Source organism: Toxotes jaculatrix, chromosome 14, assembly GCF_017976425.1.
Source record: "Toxotes jaculatrix isolate fToxJac2 chromosome 14, fToxJac2.pri, whole genome shotgun sequence".
NCBI lineage: Eukaryota > Metazoa > Chordata > Actinopteri > Toxotidae > Toxotes > Toxotes jaculatrix.
The window spans coordinates 23,415,937-23,438,838 of NC_054407.1; the positions used below are offsets into that span (position 1 = coordinate 23,415,937).

Genomic DNA, 22,902 nt, shown 5'->3' on the forward strand with positions numbered 1-22,902 from the left:
CATAGCCACACCAACCTTCAACCTAAAAAAAGATCTAATGCTGCCTTCATGGACTGTTGGCACAGTGGGAAAACCTACTTCATTCAAAGTCAAGTTCAAGCGAGTTCACGCATTATTGTTCCCGTGGCATTTAAGATGGGGGGGTGGGGTGGCGGCTGATACAGACAAGCTCTAACTTTTTTTTTTTTTTTTACATTACCCATAATGCTTTTTACCACTGATGGGAGCTTTGTGGCCATTTTGCCACAAGTCTGGATAAATGTGGAAACAAAATTTGACATATTTCAGGTTTCAGAAATTCCTGATTTGATTTAAAATTACAGAAGACTGACATAGATGTTTTTTCCCACCATCAGACAGAATAATCCAAATCACCTGCAGGACTTTGGACCATTATTTTAAAAAAAACTTCACAATACCAAACTATTGTGACTCCCCTGCCAAAGGTCGGGAACACCTGCTACAATTATCAGGAGACGCTCCATGTGCCAGTTCAGAGGGTGGGGACTAACAATATATACATTAAAACTGCGTGTGATGCTTCTATTCAAGAACATTGACATTCACCTGTAAAGTGATAAAAGTAACTACCACAGGCTGTTCCAGCTGCTGTGGCTGGAGCTTCATACAGACAGGTTTCACTCTGCTGCAGACCGGCAATTTAGCTGAGAAATGTACAGTTTCATCATCCTGGAAGAACCATTACGCCATATTAAATAATAGATCACTTAGTGGAGGAGTGAGCTGGCAGACGTAACAGCAATCTTTTATGGAAGTCTTTTTTTTTTCTCTTATCCAATCATTACAGGAAGTTTCCACAAAAAAAAGAAGAAAAACTATACCAGATTTTTCAGTTACATACTGTTTTAATTATGTCTCACTGGTCTGCGTTATTTCCTCAGGTGGTGGGGGTATGCAGATGTGATACCACACACATACACGTATATATGCAAATACAACAGCTGCAACGCTGCCTACTTCTATTTACCCCTCTCTCCCTCTCACCCACTGGCCGTCACATTGCAAACTTCGAAATGCCTCCAATTAAAAGTTACAGTCCTCCGCGGACAGTTCGTCAAATTAAATCACAACTTCACGACTAATTTCTCATTTAAAAATCTTTGTCATCCTCCACATGCTGACAAGCGACAAGAGAGCTGGCGAGAAGTGAGATGGTAGCTGGGATTGGAGGACACAAGCCTCAACAGAATTATTTAAGCTCAGCTTCAAATCATCTGGGAAAACATTTTCTCAGTATCAGTAAAAGACCCATTTACCTGCTTGTTTGCACATCAACATTTAAAAAAAACAAAAAACAAAGACAATGAAAAACAGTTTTAAATATTATTATACTTGCCTGCAGTGGACTATGATAGGACACGAGCGTCCCCGGTAGCACTTGTTAACTTTCCTGCAAAAAAACAGAACAGAAAGAAGAAATCAGTGTTAACATCACCGGAACAGCAACAAACACGGTGAGTACATACTGCATCTGAGCTCTGAAAAATAATAACCATACTGAACATGAGTATCATGGCCTTGAGTGTACCATTGGTCCCATAACACTTACCATGTCCACAGTGTAATTTTTAATAAGCTTACAGTTGCCTGACTGAATTCAAGGCGACATGCATTCTGCAGTTTATCTCAACGAGTGTGATTCAAGGAGGAAGCATCGTCTCCGACAACAAAACTAATAATGCAAAGTACGATTGAACGCAAGTAGTTGTTGAATTTTAAGTCGCAGCTACATCTGATGAAGCGATCAAGAGGTGTAACGATATAATCCAGCGAATGTACAAAATCAAACGTAACAAGAAAGTAAGACATTAAATAAAGAGTAAGAAAAACTATCTAAAAAAAACCTAATCAATTTTATAATCTTTCTAGTAACTGATGGCTTAACTTAAAAAGCTGTGTCCTGGAGCCAGTGAGCCCCATTTATCTGTTGCTCCAACAGAACTGAAACTAATCTCACAATTCCACAGTTCTGTGGTTCTATAAAGAACAAGCGGGCGAGCTGGTGGACACACTCTGAAAAAGAACACTTTCTTTCACCATCGACCAGATGTATGTTACTTTCAACACAACACACGATCTGTTAAACATACTCCGTGTATCATTATGTTCCCTGAAACAAAAATACTGGAAAGTTTAGCATCATCTGATGTGGAAGAGCAGCACCCACTTCCTGTTTGAAGCTGTAATATAGGCCAACAGATTCCTCACAATTATTTATTAAAACATCTCTTCTACCCACGTGGCACCTTTAAAAACTACACATTTACTTCAACAGTACACTGAAATAAAAGAAAAGCACTGATTCTCTCACTAACGCTCATGTATTTTTCAAAGCTTTTGAAGCCGCGTGGCTGAAACACACTCAACACAAACTCCACGGAAACTTGTATTCAGAGAAAGGAAAGCATCATGTTGCAGTATCATAATGTTCCACAACAGAGGAATATTTCTTCCATACATGCATAAAAAAAACTGTGGTGAAAACTTCACACCTTATTCATCAAAATGCAAAAGAGTCGTGAGTTTGATCCCAGCTGGAGATCATCTCTGATTCTATTTCATGGTGATAACTCTAAATAACAATATTCAGCAGGAACATATTATGTAAAGACATGGTGCCTGTGTGTGTGTGTGTGTGTGTGTGTGTGATCCATAATGCATCACTCAGTCAAGGAAAGAAACCTCAGACCTGCGGTGCTGAAGGTCCATTTTTTCCTTCCTTGAACTTAAAGTTTCCTGGGTCGTTTATGTTTACAGTGAATTTCATGACCTTCAGCTCATCGTAAACAGCTTTTCCACATTTCAAAACTTGTTGGAAATAAATGTTTTAACTCCGCCAAGGTGTCCTCTTGTTTGTGAGTTTACAAGATGCTTCAAAAAACTTTTCAGTGGGATTTGGTGGAAAGTTAGGCCAAGCAAAAAATGACCAGTTTTTGTTATGTGTTACAGAGGCCGCGATTGATACGTTCCGGGACCGCACGCTTGAAACGCTCCCTGGAAGTCCTGTTCCATGAGAACGTCAACCACCATCAACTCGTGCTGGGTCTCCTCCAATTCATCAAAATGGTGACTCTCCAGCCTGAATTGTGCTGGTGCAGCCAAAAACCAGTGAGCGGCTGTGTTGCCACGATCGAGCACCCAGTTCCTGTGGCGCCACAGTTCAGGGTGTTTGCATAAATTCATACCTGCAAAGTGGTCACAAGTCGCAGATAGTGCTTGACGTCATTACAGAACAGGACTTCCAAGTGTGGCAGCAACACTGGGGGTGCTGTACTGCTGCAGAAGGGGACTGAATGAGATGGCATGAACATTTTCCCATTTCTTTTCCAGAGCCACTGCACTTATTTGAATTAAAATATCACGTCTGTGTCAGAATGGGTGGAGATCAGATCCGAATGCAGATTAAACGGATTAAACTTTTATTAAAATAACAAATATAGAGGATGATGCAGCTGTGGCAGAGGTTTGCTCTCAACAAAAAGGACCAAGTCCATGTGCTTTTCATCTGATACACGAAACACATAAAACAGAATAATATAATTGTCAGCCTTTGGCCAAACAGAGTGTAAAACTGCTGCTAATGTTTTCAGGTTTTTCTTAGAAAAACAGTTACACTGACAATAAATGCATTGTTTGGAACAGTATCAGAAGGTTTTGATTGGGATCTCCAGCCTGAACACAACAACAACAACAACAACAACAACAACAACAACCAGCAGCATCACAAAAACTGAAGTAAGTATTTCCACCTAAAAAAAACACACATTTTCATCCTCCACCCCAAACCAAAATGGAAAAGTCAGAGCTCACTGCAGACAATCAAAAGTGATGTTACCATGGAAACAGCCGGCGGAGGATCACCAACAGGCGGGGGTGGGGGTTGTATAGGGGGGTGTGGGATTCAAGGGAAACGCCCCATTTGAGAGATTCAAGCTTGACAGAGTGAGAGGTAGATCAAGAGTCAGACATGGGTGGAGACAAAAGAGAGGAAGAGATGGATGGAGTGGATAAAGACAGAGAGAGAGAGAGAGTGATAATGAGAGGCGGAAGGACAGAGAGGGAAAGATAAACTGATGGAGAGAGACTCAGAATATGTCCACACTAAGCCAAATAATAATGAAAACGCTATTTACGTGTGAAAACAATGTTTGTTTGTGAGCGAGGATCGTTTATGAAATGTGACACTGCCACCATTTCCGCTCTGTATGTAAGCAATGCTCACAAACAGCTTCTGTGAAACTCCATCATCACTGATGCTCTATATACAGCTGTTACACACCTAAACTCATTTACAAATATTTGTGTTTCTGCCATCCAACGACTGAAGAAGTACAAAACAGTGATGTGATTATGGGAACAGTAAAGTGCAACGCACACCGGCTGTGCAGCAACTCATCTGACAGCCGTAACACACACCAAACCCATCACACAGGCAGGAGAAGTAGCGAAGGTGTAGTAGCTGCTATGCGCCAGTCTGCAAACAGAATGTGTCTTGTTTATCTGCTTCATAGCAGCTGCATGTTTGTCCTGTCTAAAAAAAGATTTAAAAAATGGGACAGTGAAGTCATGGCAGATCGGCGGGCATCAAGACGCCATGGAAAACAACGGGTGCTGGTGTGTTTGCATGTTAAAACGCACCCGTGTGTGTTGGGCTCTATTCCTGCACCGAGACTCAAATCACCACTTTATGATTGTGAAGCTGTCTAAAATAAACAATAGACAATAACTCTGTTGTGTGGCTGGCTATATCGATGTGAAATAACCATTGCACAGAAGGTTAGAGGTGACACGTAGCTGCTTTCTTAACTTTACAGCCTGTAGAGATTGTAGAGAAGAAGAAGTCTCGTCTTAGTGTGAACGTATTCTGAGACCGCAAGTCAGAAATCATCAAGTGAGACAGGGAGAGAAACAGACAGACGGGTATAAGAAAGAGGGAGCGACAGAGAGAAGGTGGGAGAGAAAAAGACAAAAGCGACCCAGGGAGGAAGGGAGGCATGGCAAGAGAGAAGGGGGAGGAGGTGGGAGGAGATCAGAGGCAGTCAAGCAAACCATGAGCAAGCAAAAAGGCGAGAGGTCATCTCAGGTCACCGGGCACAGCGAGGAGAGAGAAAGAGGAGAGATGAAGGAGGGGAAAAGAAGGGGAGGAGAAGGGGGGGAATAAAGAGGAGTAAAAGGGTAGGGAGGGGGGGTCCATGAGGCCCCTTGGTTGCAGAGTCACAGTCTCCAATGATCACTTTTGTGACTATGCAACTGGGCTTATATTACTAGCTGCAACATCACAAAAATGACACTGGCAACCGCTAGTTAGCTGGTAAAACAGGGGGAAAAAGGACAGAGAGGATTTGAAAGCAATGCGTCGGCTCAGTCAGTTGTGAGTGAGGTTAAAAAAAAAAAAAAAAAAAAAAACAACAACAACCAAAACATGCCGGCACGAGCACAAAAGAGGGAGAGATATTTCAGCTGCCATCCTGAAATCATTGAGGTGGAAAAAAAGGAAACACCGGGCAGGGTCGCTGTTGCAAAAGTACCATATCCGCGGTAATAAAAGTGAAAAATATCTCCCTCTGCTGCTTTCTTCATTGTGTTCTGACCCCGGCGCCCTGTGAGTAAAGGCAATATTTCCTAACTGATGGTGGGTGGTGACGCCCACCAGACCCTTTTATAATAGCTGTGACCACAAACTCTCACTCTTGATATCTCACCTAATTGATGTGCACCAGCAACACGGCGACACCGGGCCTATATATAAAACCGAGTTGGGGTCTATCGTTTGAGAAAATCCACAGTGAATCAGAGAAAAGGTGCCGGGGCGGCTCCCACCTAATAGGCAATACAGTATATCAGTTTAAAAGAGGTCGGAGGGGAGAATGAGGGGAGCGGCTATAAAGACGCCAGAGATAAAGGATCACTCCTGCAGGGTTCCCTCAATGCATCCTCAATTACACTGTTATCGACTGGAAAATGCCCAGGATGTTTGAGGATGTACAGATAGTTTTCTGCCTGCATCTCAGGGCCACGAGTCAAAACTCCTGGAGAAGTGAGAGGTTTGAAGTTATTATACCACGAGCAAGCCACAAAAGCCTCCCAAAGCCTTTGTGGTTTAGAGGAGGAACAAACACGTCCAAAACCTTCCATTTAACGTCCTTCACTTTCTTTTTGCCTTCAACAAAAACAGAAATGTCCAAAAGGAGTGTGTCCATTACCATCACTTATACTTTCCACCATATGGCCTTGTCAGTCTTTCAACTGCAATACCTTAAAAAAAGGCACGAAAAGAAGAAAATTCCACCCTTCAGTACTTAGATGGCTGTGATGCATTTTGGGACTTGTTTTGTTGTTTTTTTATTGTAGTTTGTGATTTCCTACTTTTCCCTGAACACTCAGATAAGATCCAGATTCAGATAAAAGATTGGTGAGACTTTTTGGCTTGTACAAGAGAGCGAAGTTTACTTGTAGAATGCGGAAAGCGACATACCTTAGTGGTATTGAGCAATGTAAAGTAAGCAGCTGCTAAACGTTCCCTCATTTGTGTCACCAACACTTGATACTGATGGCACAAAGCACGGTAGGTCAGAAGGTTCGATCCCCACATGCAAACACAACATGTATGAATGTGGGGTGCCACCGTGGAGTGAAAGTCTGAACTGACGTGGGTTCTGTCCAGTCACAAACAGGAAGTGTTGTCCCACCTATTCTGTCATTTGGCAGAAAAAAACACGTTGAAAACAACTTTTCCCTGCTGGGTGCATAAGCATCTTCCCAGTCATGCACACTTAGCCACAAGTGTAGAGGCCGTGGTTAAATAGCCGGTGGTGGTGCCTCAGGCTCTGTGTGTGTGTGTGCATCCCGTGAATATAATTGGCAATGTGTGTGGTGGGAAGTCAGTGAGGGATTGCATCCTTGTTGCTGCACTAGCAGCTCCTACAGGTTGGGTGCCATCACCTGGCTGCTTGGTTCCTCCTTATGTCAACAGCAGAGTTACAGCAGCAGTCAAAAGGACTACAGCACCGGGTTACTGGACAAACTGAACTGGTATGATGAAAAAAATCTGTCACTCCAAAACACACACACACACTGATTTCAAAAAGTGACTGCATGAAGAAGAAGTCTTAGTTTAGTTTAAAGTGTGTTTACGGTTTTTGAGGAAGCTCCCTACCTGCGGAAGTCGAGCAGCGTCCGGCTGGTTTCGGGGACGTTCTGGTTGAGCCAGGTCAGAAAATGGAACTGAGTGACGGTCCGCGTCTCGTTGGTTTGCATGTTCTTCAGGTAGAAGCTACGAACCAGGAAGTCATCACACCAGATGTGTTCGGACACCAGGTTGACCTATAGATGCATGCAAATGCACAATTAACAGACACGTATACAACGTGTACGACACTAGGTTTAGTCGTGAAATCTCCTTTCAACCGACACTGGCACAGAAAGTGGCAGCTCCCTCCGTACTCAGTCGGTTCTGTTCCCGCTGAGACGTTTTACCTCGTAGATGTGGTACAGGTTGGATCCCTCATCAGGCCAGTAATGGTAGCACTGCTTCACACCGCTCTCGACGAGAGGCGTCAACATGACAATGACCACGCAGCCGTTCTCCCAAACCATCTGCAAACAAAACACGCAGTCAGCAAGGCTCGCCACAGCGGCAGGTAAATGCCTCGCGTGCCACGAGACTGGAGCAACATTACCATCTCAAAATGACTCTCACTCTTTGAAGGCCTCGTTTTTTGTTTTTATCTTTGGAGTTATATATTTATTGAGACAGAGCCATGAACACGCCTGTTTATTTAATTAACTAGTGTTATGTTTTATTTTAGCTTTCACAAGATGCTGAACAGTGCTGCTTCATTAACTTTTTTTTTTTATCTGTGAGAGACAAACCTCCAATATACATTTGCACTTTTGAAGAGTCCTGACATGCAAATGCAGATCTATTTTTCAATAAAGGATTTATGCTACCTAATGTTCTTTAAAAAACTTTCAAAGTTTGTTAAAAAGTCAAGCACTCTGCCGTTTCCTAAGAGTAGGAGTCAAGTTCTTGAAGAGGAGAGCTCGATTTGGAACAAGATCTCATTCAAAGCTGTCAACACTTCCCAAAATCTGCCAACAGGAACAGTGACATGTGTCCTCACTCACCCACTCGCTTGGATAGTGGTCCATAATTAGTTCAAATTCTGTGCTATCTAGCATTTTTGGAAGGGTAGATGTGTCTGTTTTGGGGGTGGGAGGGAAAATTAAATCTGAGTTTGAAACCAAACACTTCAGAACATGTTTACTGTGTTTCAAACTTTGGTAAGAAACTACAAGGAAGTCAAGCGTTGTGGCATAAAAAGTAATTGCTGTCGAGGCTGTTCCCTCCCCCAGCTGGGTCATTCCACAGCGAGACCGGGCGCGCGGTCGTATTTTTCCTGCTGGCAGTCATATTCTCACAGCCGGAGGGTGGGCCGGCTCTGGAGATCCATTCGACTCTGATCAGAGGTAACAGTCAGCCCTTAATGGAAGCCATAAAACAATACCGCTCCCACATCATCGTGTTAGATAATCAAGATGGCTATACCTGCCGTTCAGTCAGGAGTGCCGCCACACCTTGACAAAGATTTAACTGACGTTAATTGCGGCGGGTTTTGAATTACTGCTCCTCTCAGCCCCCACTGCTTCACTGATTGGGCTCATGCATCTAAAGATGTGACGGTGCACTTCTTTGAGAAATGGTGTTAATTCGCTTTAGCTGACAGGGTGAGAACTCCGCCGGTGCTGGGAGGACGAGTTCCCTTCCTTATAAAACCTGAGGTTTGTTAAAATGCTAATTTTATTTAAACCCTTCTTTGTCCAGGAAAAAGTTAACTGCACACCACGCTCTTTTCTGGAATTGCGCTGCTTCTCATCACACAGATCCATGTTTTAACTCCTGGAAACTGGACGTTGTGGAGCATGTGCCATTAGTATTTTGCTCTAGGACATGTCAGCGGAATCCTGATGGGGAGGATGTTGTGTAATGCGATATATGTGGTGTAATAACCTTGGCCGATCCTGATTAGGGGGCCTGATAAGACACAGTAATGCTGGTTAAGTCGCTGGACCACAAGACAACAAGAAGCCTGGTTAAACCCTGAGTACAGGGGCTGGTGAACCACGGAGAAGCCACTTAATAAACCTGAGCTCAATCCAAGATGAGCAGCAGCCCTTTCAATGATCCTTTCAGCTGTGACAATGATGATGATTAAGGTCCAGCTTTTATTTGATTCACAAATAAAACATGAATCTGAGGTGGAGAGCAGAAACGGGTGAGGAAGAGGAGGCGGAGGACAGAGAAATGGTGGAAAGATAGCTGAGATAAACAAGAAGAGAGGGAGTGTGGAGGGCACAGGTGAGTTTTACTCTCAGTAACGGTGACACACTGTAATGTGGTCTCCCACCCACAGCAGCATTACTTTTGCTGCTGTGTAATTAGTTAAGTAATTACTTTTTCAAAGAATAATGTATAAATGATTACAAGCAAAATATTTGCGTTGTATCACAGCTGGCGTGGTCACCATCTGTGGAGCTTTCAGCAATGAACGATCAGTGAACAGATAAGAGACAATAATATGTAATTCACTAAAATGTCTTAAGAAAATAGAATAATAATTAATACGTCTTCCATTTCTTGTTGAATTATTTTGTTAATTAAAAGAAAATGTTTGGATTCTGTGGCCTTGGTGTTTTAACACTGGGAAGGACAAAGAAAAAAGATAATTTATTAGAAATTCCTTGGCACATTTTAAATATTTCCCTTCTCTCTTTTAATCCTGCATGGTAACCTGCAATACCGGGAATGAAACAGGGTCAGGACTTGTTTGACAAGGGGACCTTTCCTTCCCACAAACCCCTAACACACACACACACACACACACACACACACACACACACACACACACACACACACACACACACACACACACACACACACACATACCCCATGATGGGCCAGAATAACTTATCGATCTCCCGGTCTCAGATTCAAATCCAATCTAATATTTGGGACAGTGGGAAAAGTGTTTGCTGTCTCCTGCATTAACAGTGTGTCTCATTGTTGACAGGTTGTGTGTTTTGTGTGTGTGTGTGTGTGTGTGTGTGTGTGTGTGTGTGTGTGTGTGTGTGTGTGTGTGTGTGTAGTGGTGGTGGGAAGTGAGCCTGATGGTGAAAGAGAGATTAATAACGACAGCCACAGAACAGGCTGGTCTCCCGTGTGACTCGCTGCACTAATAAAAATCGGCTAACTCTTGTTTAAGAGAGGGGAATGTATTGATTTTTATTATGTGAGTGTGTGTGTGTACATTTATGTGTGTGTGTTCTTACCTGCCAGAAATCAGCCACCGTGGAGGGCAGAGGGCCTTGGGTGGCGATGTAGGCTGGGTTCCTGGGATCGTGATCCATCTGAGGGGGGTGGGTTTGGAAAGAGGAGCAGAGGGAGACGATATGAGGCTATAAATGTTCATTATGTACTGAAGTTAATCTTCTTTTTACAGAGCTGATGTCTGGGCCAAAATGGCAGCACAGTTTGCAAATGATTCACAGAACAATAGCAACTGCTAAATAAAACAAAACCAAGATACTGTTCAACACGAAAAGACTTAAAACAACAGCATTTCAAGTGGGTACAATGTGAACAACACTGTTTCTGTAACAGCACAATGTTTCTGTACAATCTTAAGATAATTCAGCTTTGAGAAAGTTAACAGAAGTGAAAATGTGTGTGAGTTACGGGGATTTAACGAACTATCAGATCCGGGAAAGTAGGCTGCATGTTGAGTTAGCGCAAAACTTAAAATACAATGTGAGGCGAGAAGGCAACAAAACGATAATAGCCTCATAAATAAAAATATACCAATGAAATAATCTCTGAGTGGTCAAGGAGGACCACTTCACCCCAGCACAGAGTGGTCCAGCAATGATTTAATACCCCGAGGCCTGTTCCACACCTCGCAGCACCATGATATACAGCATCCAACAAATGCAGCAAGCTTGCATGAGTACTTCTGTGCCACCTTATTACATTGGTCCATGTCAGTTTGCAAAACCTCTGCATTCTCCTGAATAACCTCAGACAATTCCCACTAATTCTCAATCCATTTGTATTTAAGACTTCTCGATATCTTGCTCAGGGGTCCTTTATAGGACTCGTGACAGGTGATAAACACAGGATTAAACCTGTGATTGTCACAGCACAGAGTGGTCTTTGAGCTGCCTGACAGACAGGAGAACATCTCTCTTTCAATCCTTTATTTTTTACTGAATTAGTACATTATGTACAAGTTAATAATATAAAATGTGTTTTACAGTCCTTGCATTCACAGCTGGAAGCCTCTTGGTGAAGGAGGTGAGAGTTTTCAGCAACTTAGATTTCTTCTTTAACTGAATGGAAATTACAGAAGGATGGCGGCGGAGGCGTTGAGAGCAAAAGACAGGAGACGAACATGAGGTGAATTTGCGAGGAAGTGAGTGACACCCCTGCCTATTACCATGCAAATTGTACGGTAAATGTAAATAATTGGCAAGACCAATTTAGCTGGAAGCAATTACAGAGGGAAGACAGATAATTTCTGGGTCTTTTCCGCATACAAAATTGTCTTTAATGGTCCTCTGTTCCCTTTATGAATGCCAAACAATAATGTACTTCTAATGAACTTAAAATGTAGTAACTGGGAGAGAGAAAAGGTGACATGGTACCAGGGAGTTTTGCTCATTAAAACATCCAGAGCCGGAATTACATCACGGACGAAAAAAAAAAAAAAAAAGCTGGACGTAAAGGTTTGCTTTTAAAGATGTCTGAAGGTGAACTGCCAGAGGGACACACCTACACATACCACAGTGTACGGCCAAAAGATGAGGACAGAAGGAAAGAAAGACAGAGAGACAAGGAGGACTCTGCACAACTGTCTTTTTCTCTTTCTCTCTCACACACTCTCCTCCTTAATGAGGAACAAAACTGGGGGATGTGGCGAGTGTAAGAAGAATTGCTAAGTTAGAATTAGCAGCGACATACTTGCTAATAACTGATTGACTTGTCTGTTGAAGAAAGACCCCACACATCTTTGTTCGTCTTCTTTCTGTCAGTGTAGGTGAGGGCGGTTAGCAGAAATCAAAATGTCAGCAGAGGGGGTTCCTTAAATAACCTCAGGGTGTGCCATACATTCACATACATTCATTCTTTAATATGTGTGAGCATGTAGGGGGTGGGGGGGGGGGGGGGGGGGGGGGTGTATGCACTGACAGAGGCAGTGAAATTTGTATTCATGTCTGAGTGTGTGCTTTTGCATGTCTGTGTGGGTGTATGTTCTGTGAGTGTGACTGAGCATGCATCTTTGTGTGTGTGTGTACATGTGCATTTCAGTGTCTGTGCATGTGTGCCTCAAAGTGTGTGTGTGTGTGTGAAAAGTGTGTGTGTGTGTGTGTGTGGGTACACGTGTTGCAGCTGTTTCTGCATTTGTGTGCTTGTGGCGTTCGACAAGGCTGCTCTTTTGTTCCTGTATAGTTTTGATTCCTTCTCTCTCTCTCTCTCTCTCTCTCTCTCTCTCTCTCTCTCTCTCTCACACACACACACACACACACTTCTTGGTGTGACGCCCAGATTTGAAATGCATAGCGTTTCTGTTGCTTTTAATGGAATACCACTGTATCTGCCTCAAGGGAAACGTAAACCTACTATTTCAACACTGGTTTCCAAATTGATACAGTCACTCACTGAATTCACATGACTCTTTCTTCGCTCTTCTCCTTCCTATGGGCTGCTGTGCTGCTCAAATCTGCACCGAGCCAGGGAAAGGCCTCGGCAAGTCGAGCGCACCGTAACAGTAAACACAAACTAGTGTCAAATTAGCATAACCCAAGGTCAGAAACAATCATTTCCCAAGACCCCACAGATCAATTTTTCTTTTTTTTTTTCCTCACAAATGAGAAGTGAGCCTAGAGCCATGCACATGTCCTCTCCCATGCATTCCCCGAGCGAACACACACCCGGGGTGTTTTCTGTATAACAATCATTAATATTCATGGTGCAGAACATACACAGTAGCGTGGGGCTGCGGCTGAAGCTAAGCAAGCGTTGCATCAAAATTTATATTGTACAACGGTAGGCTGCCTTTGTTCCCGTGACGCCCCGTGGGGACTGAGGGAGCCTGGCAGAGTGGCGGCGTTGAAGCACAGAGTTAGAATGCAGAGGAGGTACTCACGATGGGGCTGGCATTGATGTAGTCAGAGTTGCCTTGGCTGTTCTCCACCTTCAAGGTAATTCTGGAGTGATCATCTAGAACACAAACGGAGGAATTCATTGCATTTTGTCTTAGGAATGCAAGTACTCGGCGGCCATGTTGCATGCGTTGTAATTAGGGAATATGCAGGACTCGCCTCGACGTACACCCACACGCTGCTAAGCGGGAATGTTTCCATGACCTAAAGAGTTTATTCCCTTCTGGTTTGTCAAGGTTGTTTTCGGCTCAGAATAGAGCTAGTTTCAATTCAGAGATTAAAAACCACCAGGAGACCTGTTTGAGAAATTTCCTGACGTTCTTTGTTTTTCCTTAGAGATTTGATCAATTGATCCCTGACTTTCACTGTCTGGAAAACACTTTTAACCAACAAATTCACGCAACACTTCACAGTCATGACGGTTCAGTTCCAAAAATCTGGGTGCACTGGTGGGTCAGTCTTTGCAAACTTGTGTTGTTTGGTTGTTTGGTTGTTAATCAAACTGACAGGGTTTAATTTAAAGTGTTATGGGGTTTCAACTGTTTTCAGAGATTAGGTTTTCTGTGTGGACAATCCATCTTTCACTCAGCTTAAAGCTGCTGTGTTCTGGAAGCGGATTCAAACTCTGAATGTTTAGGAGGACACATTTGCTCTCTCTCATCTTTAAGGAGATCTGCCCTCCATCACCTCTGGTTCAGGGGACCAAATTTACAAATTTGCCCGGTTTATAAATTTCCCTCTTGCGAGCAGCCTTCTGAAGCCTCCAGTGATAGTGGCAAAACAGTTCCGAAAATCTTTTGGAGAAGCTAGTGGTGCTTCAAATAGGAAGCACAATTTATTCCTGACAAACTGCTTTCCCTGCTGACAACCTGGATTTCATTAAGCCCTGGCCTGGTGGAGAGAATGGGACAGCACTTTTTTAGATGGGCTATTTCCACAGAAGCTTAGAAATTTTAATCATTGATGAGGTCGGTGCAGGAGAGCTTTAATAGAAAACTAATTTACAACCCTTCTGCTCACTGCATCTGCTCCTGGTCTCTGATAACAGAGGCCGGGCTCAGAATATACGGGGAGTGTTGTCGAGAGGTGGTGAGAGTAACGCCACTGTGTTTGAAGGACTGAGGTGTAACAGTCAAATTTTGGTGAGATGCTTTAGTTCGATACTGTCTTTCCTGTACATGTCTCATGTCTCATGTACATGGCCTTGTGGTGATTTCCAAATCCCCCAAAAGCACATCTTCAGGGGTCCAACAGCATTCAGAGGACATGACAGACGTACCATCATTGAAAAAGTAATTCACCAAGTAGATCACTTTTTGTTGACTACTGTCTAAATGCTAAAGCTTGTCCACTACTCGTCGTAACAGTTCATAGAATCAAACTTAAAGAGGCAAGAAAAGACAGTTCATTACTTACATGCCACTATAGCTGTGGAGCGGTTCTTCTTGGCGTTGCCATCCTTTAGGCCGACGGTGCAGGCGTTGGGCTCTGCCTGATAAGCACACAGCGCCTCCCACTCCTTCTCCAGGCGGTCCTTGTTCTTCAGGTGATCTTCCATGTAGGACTAAAGGAGACAAGGAGGAGAGAGAGAGAAGAGAAGGTCAGGAAAAAAGAGTTGGAGATAAAGCGAAGAGTTATCCACCGTCGGACAGATTTCTGTATGTGAGACTTCTACACCGGTTCCACCGGATTCCCTGTTTTTGATTTAATCTTTGGTGAAGCTTGTCTTCACCTGCCTGAAGCACCTGATGGACACACTCTACATCTTAATGAAGAGGGTTTCAAGTGATTTATCAGTCTCAAAATTTCACACATCAGCCGATAGTTATTGATAGGTTATTGGTTATTTTGCCAGTCAAAGACAAGTCGACCAAATAGATAAAAGGACTCCTTCCTGTGATCGCCGATCAACTGTCAAATTTACTTCACTGTCCAAAGTGGCAAATCTCAACCATCTGGTGCTCCACTGAGGTGAAAAGGAAAACAAAGATAATACAGTTATAACCTGATTAAAGCACCAGATGGGTGGAGCTTACTGCATCAGGACACTTCAGTTTATAACTGTTAATCACACAAACTGAAATTTGCAAAGAAATTCAAGATATTACGAGGTTATATTGTGTGCTAACCCTAACCCTCCCTCTGCTTCTTCATTAAAACCAGTTTCAGATGACCAGTTTCAGCATGGGCTTCAGCTACCATACAGTATTTATAATTAAGAAAGGCAACGTGACTGTGATTAACTGAATGAGCTTGGCACATAAAACCTTGGCAAAGACCGTTTGTGCTGCCAGCACTGAGGCTAACAAGTTAGCTCTAAGCCGATGGCGTAGCCTTGTTTTTTTAGCAGCCCTGGAAATCAGCGGCCCTTGCACACACAAAATATGAACATAGGATCGATTGTAATGGATGAGAGCACAAAATGAGCTGGTGTGGTTCTTTAAATGGCTCTGGCAATGATTTATGGTGGCAGTTACAAATGAGGCTGATCTTAATCAGAATTAGCTTCCAAAAAAGGCCTAATGGCTTTCCGCTAAAATGAGAGGAGTTTGTTAAAAATGGAGGGCAGCGTGGCTTGACGTCCGGCTGGTGGAGGATAATGGGAAAGTTTCCTAATCAAATGCATGCATGTGACTTTATCATACATGTGCGTGTGCGCTCAACAAACTCTGCGAGACTCTACGTGCAGCTGGTCACACGTGTTATTTCTTCGTCTGTTAGCGAGTTTAACAGGCTCTGCGTAGCACAGCAGGCTTCACCTCTGCACAGCTGCATTGTGTGTGGCTGAAAACATGCACACATATAAGACCCTACACAACACACACAGACAGTGTAACACCAGATATTTCTTGCTGTAGTATCAGCTCTCTATTATATTCAGAGCTGCAAAAAGCAGCAATGATGTAACAGGAAGCTGCGAGCTGTGACCCTCCACCTGCACACAGCCGCTTATCAACAGCAGGAGGTCCGAGACACACACACACACACACACACACACACACACACACACACACAAAGAAAACACACACACACATACTGTGCATCTCAAGCACAAGCCACACAGAAAGGTCACATACACAAAAACACAGTCCACCCACACATGCTCACATGTATACACTACAAAGACACACACCAAGAGCGCACACACACTCACACACAACAAGCACACACTCAAACTTACATTTACATGAACCATTGGTACACACATACAACAGTATATACACACATTAAATACATGTACACGAAACGTACGGAGGCCTGCTCGTATACACACACACACTCTCTCACACACACACATGTAGACACAATAACAGAAAACAGAGAATAGAAAAACAAATTCATGAAGTGCCACAGAACACACACACACACACACACACGGTCCTACATCAGATGCCCCCCCCCCCACCACCACCCTCTACCCCCTATCCTCTCTCTCACTCTCTAATGCCAGAGTAATAGGGTTTTGTGGCTGTGTAAAGGGATTATTGCAATCCAATCAGGAGGCGCTGAGATCACCATGTGTCGGCCAAACACTGAATAATCCCCTTACTGCGGGCGGGGGTGGGGGGGCTTACAGCTGCCAAAGGTGCTCAATAAAAACTGCTACGCAATAAGATTCTGCCCGAGCCGCCATTGTGGCTGTGACGCACCTTCTGAGCACCTGTAGGAAGCAGCAGCAGGAAAGCCGGCCGCATGGGAGGTGATGTAATGCAGCAGCCATTTTGGATCGACAGAGACTGAAGAGAAAAGGGGAGGAGGGTGAAAAAAAAAAAAAATCGATGCGGGATACTGTTACTCAGCAGGGAAGAGCGTCCAGTGGTGGAAAGGAACCAAGTGCATTAACAAGTGCTGTCTAATGAGAGAGACTAACTCTGATGAAGACATGCTTTATGTTAAAACGTTAGCTGATGCTCCTTATGAAAAGATATTAACACTGAGAGCGTCAGTGTGGACAGAACGGACACCACGTCGTTTCTGGACTTTCTGTCGATAAAGTTTTGAAAACGTTGTACTCCTTTCTGTTTCTGTTTAGCCACAGAGGCTGCTGCTGCTCGTGCACTGATCTCTATGGATGGTTCGCTGTTGAGTCATAAAAATGGGAAGTTTCATTTATATGTTTTTTTAGAAAAGGTGTCACTTCAGGGTGTAAGACATAGGGAAGAAACCTTAAAACTGAAATCCATGATATCTGGAGTACACTGGGTTTTGAAGCCTGACACCAGTAATGTTGGATTTAAGCTTCTAATTAACCATTTTATGTCCCAATGTTTTATAATTTAGAGTGTGATACATTTTACATCAAAAATCCCTTAAAAATATCTTACAAACGTGTAATCAACCATCATCAGTCCACCTGAATCCGTCCTTCATTTCAGAGGCTGGTGTCTTATTTTTAAAAGCTGACATCATCCTGATACATGAGTCTGACTTCTCTGCAGCTGAATGCTTCCTCCTACTCAGCTGACCACATTAGGGTGATTTAACATCCATTTCCTGAGGCCCGCTCTTCCTCCAGCCATTGCCCTGTGACCTATCAACTCCACAGATCACATCGCAGCTGGCCCGGCTGGCGAGCTACGAAAACCACAACCACAACAAATTCCCAGCGCGGTTAATCTGGATGGAGGCTCCTGCTGCGGGATAATCTATAACACTTACTTGGCCAACAACAAAAGACTAGATAATGTGCTTTATATATAGAGTCGACTAATCCTCTTAAGACACAAGCAGAGAGGATGTGAGGGGAGGTGGTGGCTGCGTGGGGGGAGGGGGGAGGGGGGTGGGGGTGCTCGGGCCCAGTCACATGGGACCAAGTAATACATTAACTTAGATAAGATGGCGAAGGCAGTTTCTCCTCAAATTAAAATCAGTGGGTGGATGATGACATGAAATTTGCTCGGGTTTTACGAAAGGCAATTAATATTTTGGGTAGGTGGGAGGGTTGCATGGTGAGGAGGAGAGAGGTGGGGCACTGCAATCATGTTATTCCTTCCTTTGACACCCGTGATCTTTATTAATCGCTCAACAGTTGCCTCACTCGAGCGCATGGCAGGGATGAAATATTTGCTTTTCCATGGCGGGGGTGCGCTCATCTTGCTTTGTGATGGATTTGGTTTCTCGCTGTGACGCCACTCTGAAAAAAAAATAATAATAAAAATTCTCTCTGCTCGCTGAGTTTCCCCCCAAATGTGTCGACCGGGTCCCAGTTTGGTTGCCATGAAACCCTCAGCTCAGTCTCTAGTTAACATCAGGATGTGAATCTGAAATGAGTTCTCCTGTAAGTGTGAATATTTTTGTAAAACTGACAGCCCTGAATGCAAGAGAAAAGTATGAGCAGTGACAAACAGGCATTGTTCCAAATCATCGAAAAAAAAAAAAACTGACAGAGAAGAAGCAAAGGAGAGAGGGGGAGGAGGAAAAGGAAAAAAAAGAGAAATTCAAAGGAAAAAAATAGAGAAAGAACTAAAACTAATGGATGAAAGAACAATACAAAGAAATATGAAAGGCTGATGAATGAAAGTAGGAAGGTGATGATAAACGGTGAGGAAGAAAAATATAGATTGTACAAAATGTAATGGGGAAAAACAATGCAAGAAAAAGGAAAGAGAAAGGAAGGAAGCAGCTGATGAGGAAAGACGAGTAAACAGAAAAGTCGGGAAAACTTGGGAAAGAAAGTAAAGTGAAAGAAAATAAAGAATTTGTAATGAAAGACTGGTTGGAAGAAAAGGTAGGATGGTGAAAGAATAAGAAAAATAAAATTAGCAACAAGCCGCAGGAAAAGTAATGAATGAAAGATGGAGGATGGATGAAAAGAGGAGAGTGGCGGCAAATCCATAAAACCTTTACTAAAGAGAGAGGTATGTGGGTGGCTGGTGGGCAGGAAGACACACTAAACAGCAATTTCCCTGATTGTCACTGTTACATGAAAACCCTGTTACTCCATTTGATTCCTTTTCTTCTTTGAACTTCAGCAGAAGGTTTACATGCTCTTCTACATTACAGTCTAATGTTTCTGTGGAGGGAGGACGGAGACGGAGTCTGAGCCAATCAGAGCTGCCGCTCGCCTGTATGTTCGCTGTATGTGTGGAGCTGTCCGGGGTGCTGAACCACACTCACGGCTCAGTCTGCGTGTTCACGGCTCCCTCCCATTAACCAAGAACCCCACATTATCACTTTCTGTGATGATGAGCATCCTGTGACTGGCAAACTACACCAGAATCCTCACTGCTCATTCCTTTTTTATTTCCTTGATGCCATAGAAACGTAGGCTCATAGTTAAATATGCCATCAACTCCTCGTAAACTGAGTCCATTTGGACAGTTTTCACGAGCGTTAAATAGCATAGCTGTGCAATTAAAAGGAGGCGGTTTGTGTTCAATGTTCATTTTATGTTTATAATCCAACAACTAAAGAGAATCAGGGATAAAATGGGCTCAGTGAAATTTTTAGTTGGAGCTTTTTTGACTTTCTACACTTGTTGATAAAAGTCCTTTCTTTCACTCCTGACCTGCCTGACCCTAACTGCACCTTACTCATAGTTTATATGTCATAACTAGGATCTTTCATCAGTCATTGTTAGCATTTAAATGGCTGAGCCTGTCATTTTTCTGGTGACGATGGTCTGCTCGTTCTTTTCTAATCAGAAAACGCACAGTGCACAAACTCACTGTTGTGTCACATCGAGTCTGGAGTGAAAAATGTCTTTAAAAACTTTGAAGTTTCTCTGGAGAGGATTTAAGTGGAACATCAGCATTCAAGAGGACATTCATCTCCGTCACCTACACAAAATTTATTAATCATCACGGCCACATCAGAGTCACTTGGTCTCTCTCCGTCCCTCACACCATTTACATATTAGTCTCTACATTATAACAAATTCCGTAATCACCCTGACCAGACTGTGGCCCACACACGAACTGAATACTTGACTAAACATGAGCAAAACTTAATTTCATTCCTCTTATCTCTCAAGTGATGCCGCCTCTGCTGAGACGGCTTCATCTGGAAACAAAGCCAACGTACCTGAATAAGTTCAGGCCTCGCTGTCTCAAAACTCAAATATATTTTCATCAGATGTGACCTTGGCATATCAAAAAGCATGTTTTACATCGTGTTGTGGGTGCATTTGAGCTTTAGCTATTGAGCGTTTATGTAAAACAACAGAGCCGCTCTCTGCAGTGGGACAGAGCTGCAAAGGGAGACATGTCTCCTGAACACAACTCCGGTGCAAATCTCAGGGGTAATTAGTATCTTTGTGCCTATTGAACACATCAAAAAGCCCGCTCTGTCACATCCCACCGGCAGCTTCATAATGCAGGCAGAGAGAGAGAGAGAGAGAGAGGGAGGGAGAGGCAGGGGTGGAGGTGGGAGACTTGGGATGAGGTGGTGGTGGTGCTGAGGGTGGTGGGTGGTTGAATATATATAGCTATATATTGCAATTACGATGGCGCTCGACAGAATGCAACCGAGGTTCAATAGAGATTTTCATCTGCAGGATAGGAGAGGGTAAGAAGCCTGCTTACAGAAACTGTGGGTGTAATGAGATGTACAGAAACAAAGATGAGAGGAAGAAGACAAGTGTGTGTGCGTGTGTGTGTGTGTGTGTGCGTGCGTGTGGACTACATGTAGACATATGAAAGATGGAGGCGAAACAGTTCCACTGGTTTTTTTTAAAGAGATAAATGGTTTAAGGGGTGAGAGAAGCAGGTGATAGCATGTTTTGGATAAAAGAGAAAATAAAGGAAGAACAGAAAATCTGTTGTGGCTGTTTGGAAAGACAAAGGACAACATAAAGGTAAAAAATAAATAAATAAATACAGTATAAATGTAAGGATAAGAATATTTCTGGTGATTTTTGACCTTTCCTGTTGTGCAAATCCACAATTTAAAAACAGGGTTAGCTTCTCTCATAAAATGATCACTGAACTGAAATAAAACTCACTTTGAACTATCTTGCTATTGAGGGATGAACTTAATAATCAGACTAAACTGCCATTTTGTTTCCCTTAATTATTCAGTCTTACCTCATGCTCATGTAAACCAGCTTGTGCTTAGGACGGGAGGTATTTGTTTAGTAGCTGGTGACATATTCATCCCACCGCTGTAATTTTAAATCAACACAGAAGCTGCAGTAATGGTTCCTGGGAGCAGTGGGCAGTTTTCCTGATGGTCAAAGAAATATGTCGATCGCTGCACCCATCTAATCCATGCTAATCACCATTTTTGTGGACATTTTGTGTGGCAATTTTTCACGGACGCAGCAATTTTTCAGCCTCTGCCACACAAACGATTACATCCCGATTCTTAATCCTGCATACGCAGCTTTGATTGACTCTGTTTTTCAGCAGGGGAAACAGTCATTAATGAGCACAACCCAGGACCTATCTGAATAACTGAAAAAAAAAAACTGGAGATGTTGGCAGTAATTCAGAGGTCTGGAACCAGGCTGGGAAGAACTGAGTTAACAGTTTGTTCTCCTCGGCATTCACCAGTGAAACCCTTCCTTCAAAATGTACTTTCCATCTTTATTATTCCATAAACTCAGGGTCACAATTTTAGTCAACCCCTAAGTCAACAACTAAGGATGTGTAATATAAGAGAGGTTCTCACATCAGCGTCGATTGATGTAATTTGAAACCATTAGTTATCCCACGATATTGTCTAAAATTTAAAGACAATCTTCAAATGTGTCCATCATTAACTCATCAGTTTGTTTTTCAGTGTCACCAACACAAATTTATTCACATTTCCAACTATGTCCTTGAAGATTTAGCAAGGTCGTATCCTTATCACTGACTATTACAGTGTATTTGATCGAGTGTACCGGCATAGGAGTCTCACTTCTGTTTTATAGTGTGATGAATTCAACACTGTGGCTCCTTCAGAAACTCACCAGTATCATGTGACCAGTAGAGATGTCCATGTTGGAGTGGGCGGGCTCCTCGCTCCAGGAGGAGATGCTGCTCCGTGCTGAGGGGCTGACGGCCTGACCGCCGTCGCTGAACTGAGACGACACGCTGTTGATCCTGGAGGAAATGGGCTCTGGACGCTCAGCCGGAGGTTTGACCGCCATACGCTGCCGACAGAGTTCCTACAGGAGGGAAGACGGGGGCCGGGTTAGTTGCTGTGGGGAGCCACTGGTGTTGTAACACAGCAACAGCCATCTTAATGTAACTCACATATCAAACCCCTCACAGCAGACTCTGTTGCTGTGCAATTATGAGAATCTTGCAAAAGATGTGTTTTACATTCGTTTGTCATAAAAGTATGGAGAACTGTGTCTTCCTTATAAATGGTTATTCATGGTCATCCATATTGTTTTGGTTCTCTCTCTGTGTTTGGGTTCAAAGGCTGAAAAGCACAAAAGCAAAATGGCCTCTATTTGCTTAATGTGAGTGTGTGGGGTGAATCCAGGACACAGAAAATAGGATTTGTTATCAAAATTGGCCCCATTAGTGTGTTGTGACCTTCACGGAAAAAAAAAAAGACGTTCAGCAAAGACTCGCTTTGTTATGCTCCTGGGAGTAAATCATAAAACCACCACAATGCCATGAGCTTGAGAGTAAATGCAGACGAAGTGGGCTTTTAAGAGGCAAGGAAATAGCTGAAATCACTGCAGACTGGTGCAAACATCTGGGCAAGAAGGGCGACCGAGTAAAACTT

At 43.2% G+C, this 22,902-nt stretch overlaps 1 protein-coding gene across 1 annotated transcript in view; it reads right to left on the reverse strand.

Moving 5' to 3' along the window:
* Positions 1 to 22,902, reverse strand: part of LOC121193081 (receptor-type tyrosine-protein phosphatase N2-like) — a 158,119-nt gene that overhangs the window by 10,362 nt on the left and 124,855 nt on the right. Inside the window, exons 14-20 of the mRNA XM_041055206.1 lie at positions 22,133 to 22,330; positions 14,656 to 14,803; positions 13,224 to 13,297; positions 10,351 to 10,428; positions 7,498 to 7,617; positions 7,178 to 7,344; positions 1,358 to 1,411 (exon numbers count right to left, since the gene is read on the reverse strand). Coding sequence (XP_040911140.1) covers positions 1,358 to 1,411; positions 7,178 to 7,344; positions 7,498 to 7,617; positions 10,351 to 10,428; positions 13,224 to 13,297; positions 14,656 to 14,803; positions 22,133 to 22,330 — 839 coding nt within the window. The remainder of the gene's footprint in view (positions 1 to 1,357; positions 1,412 to 7,177; positions 7,345 to 7,497; positions 7,618 to 10,350; positions 10,429 to 13,223; positions 13,298 to 14,655; positions 14,804 to 22,132; positions 22,331 to 22,902) is intronic.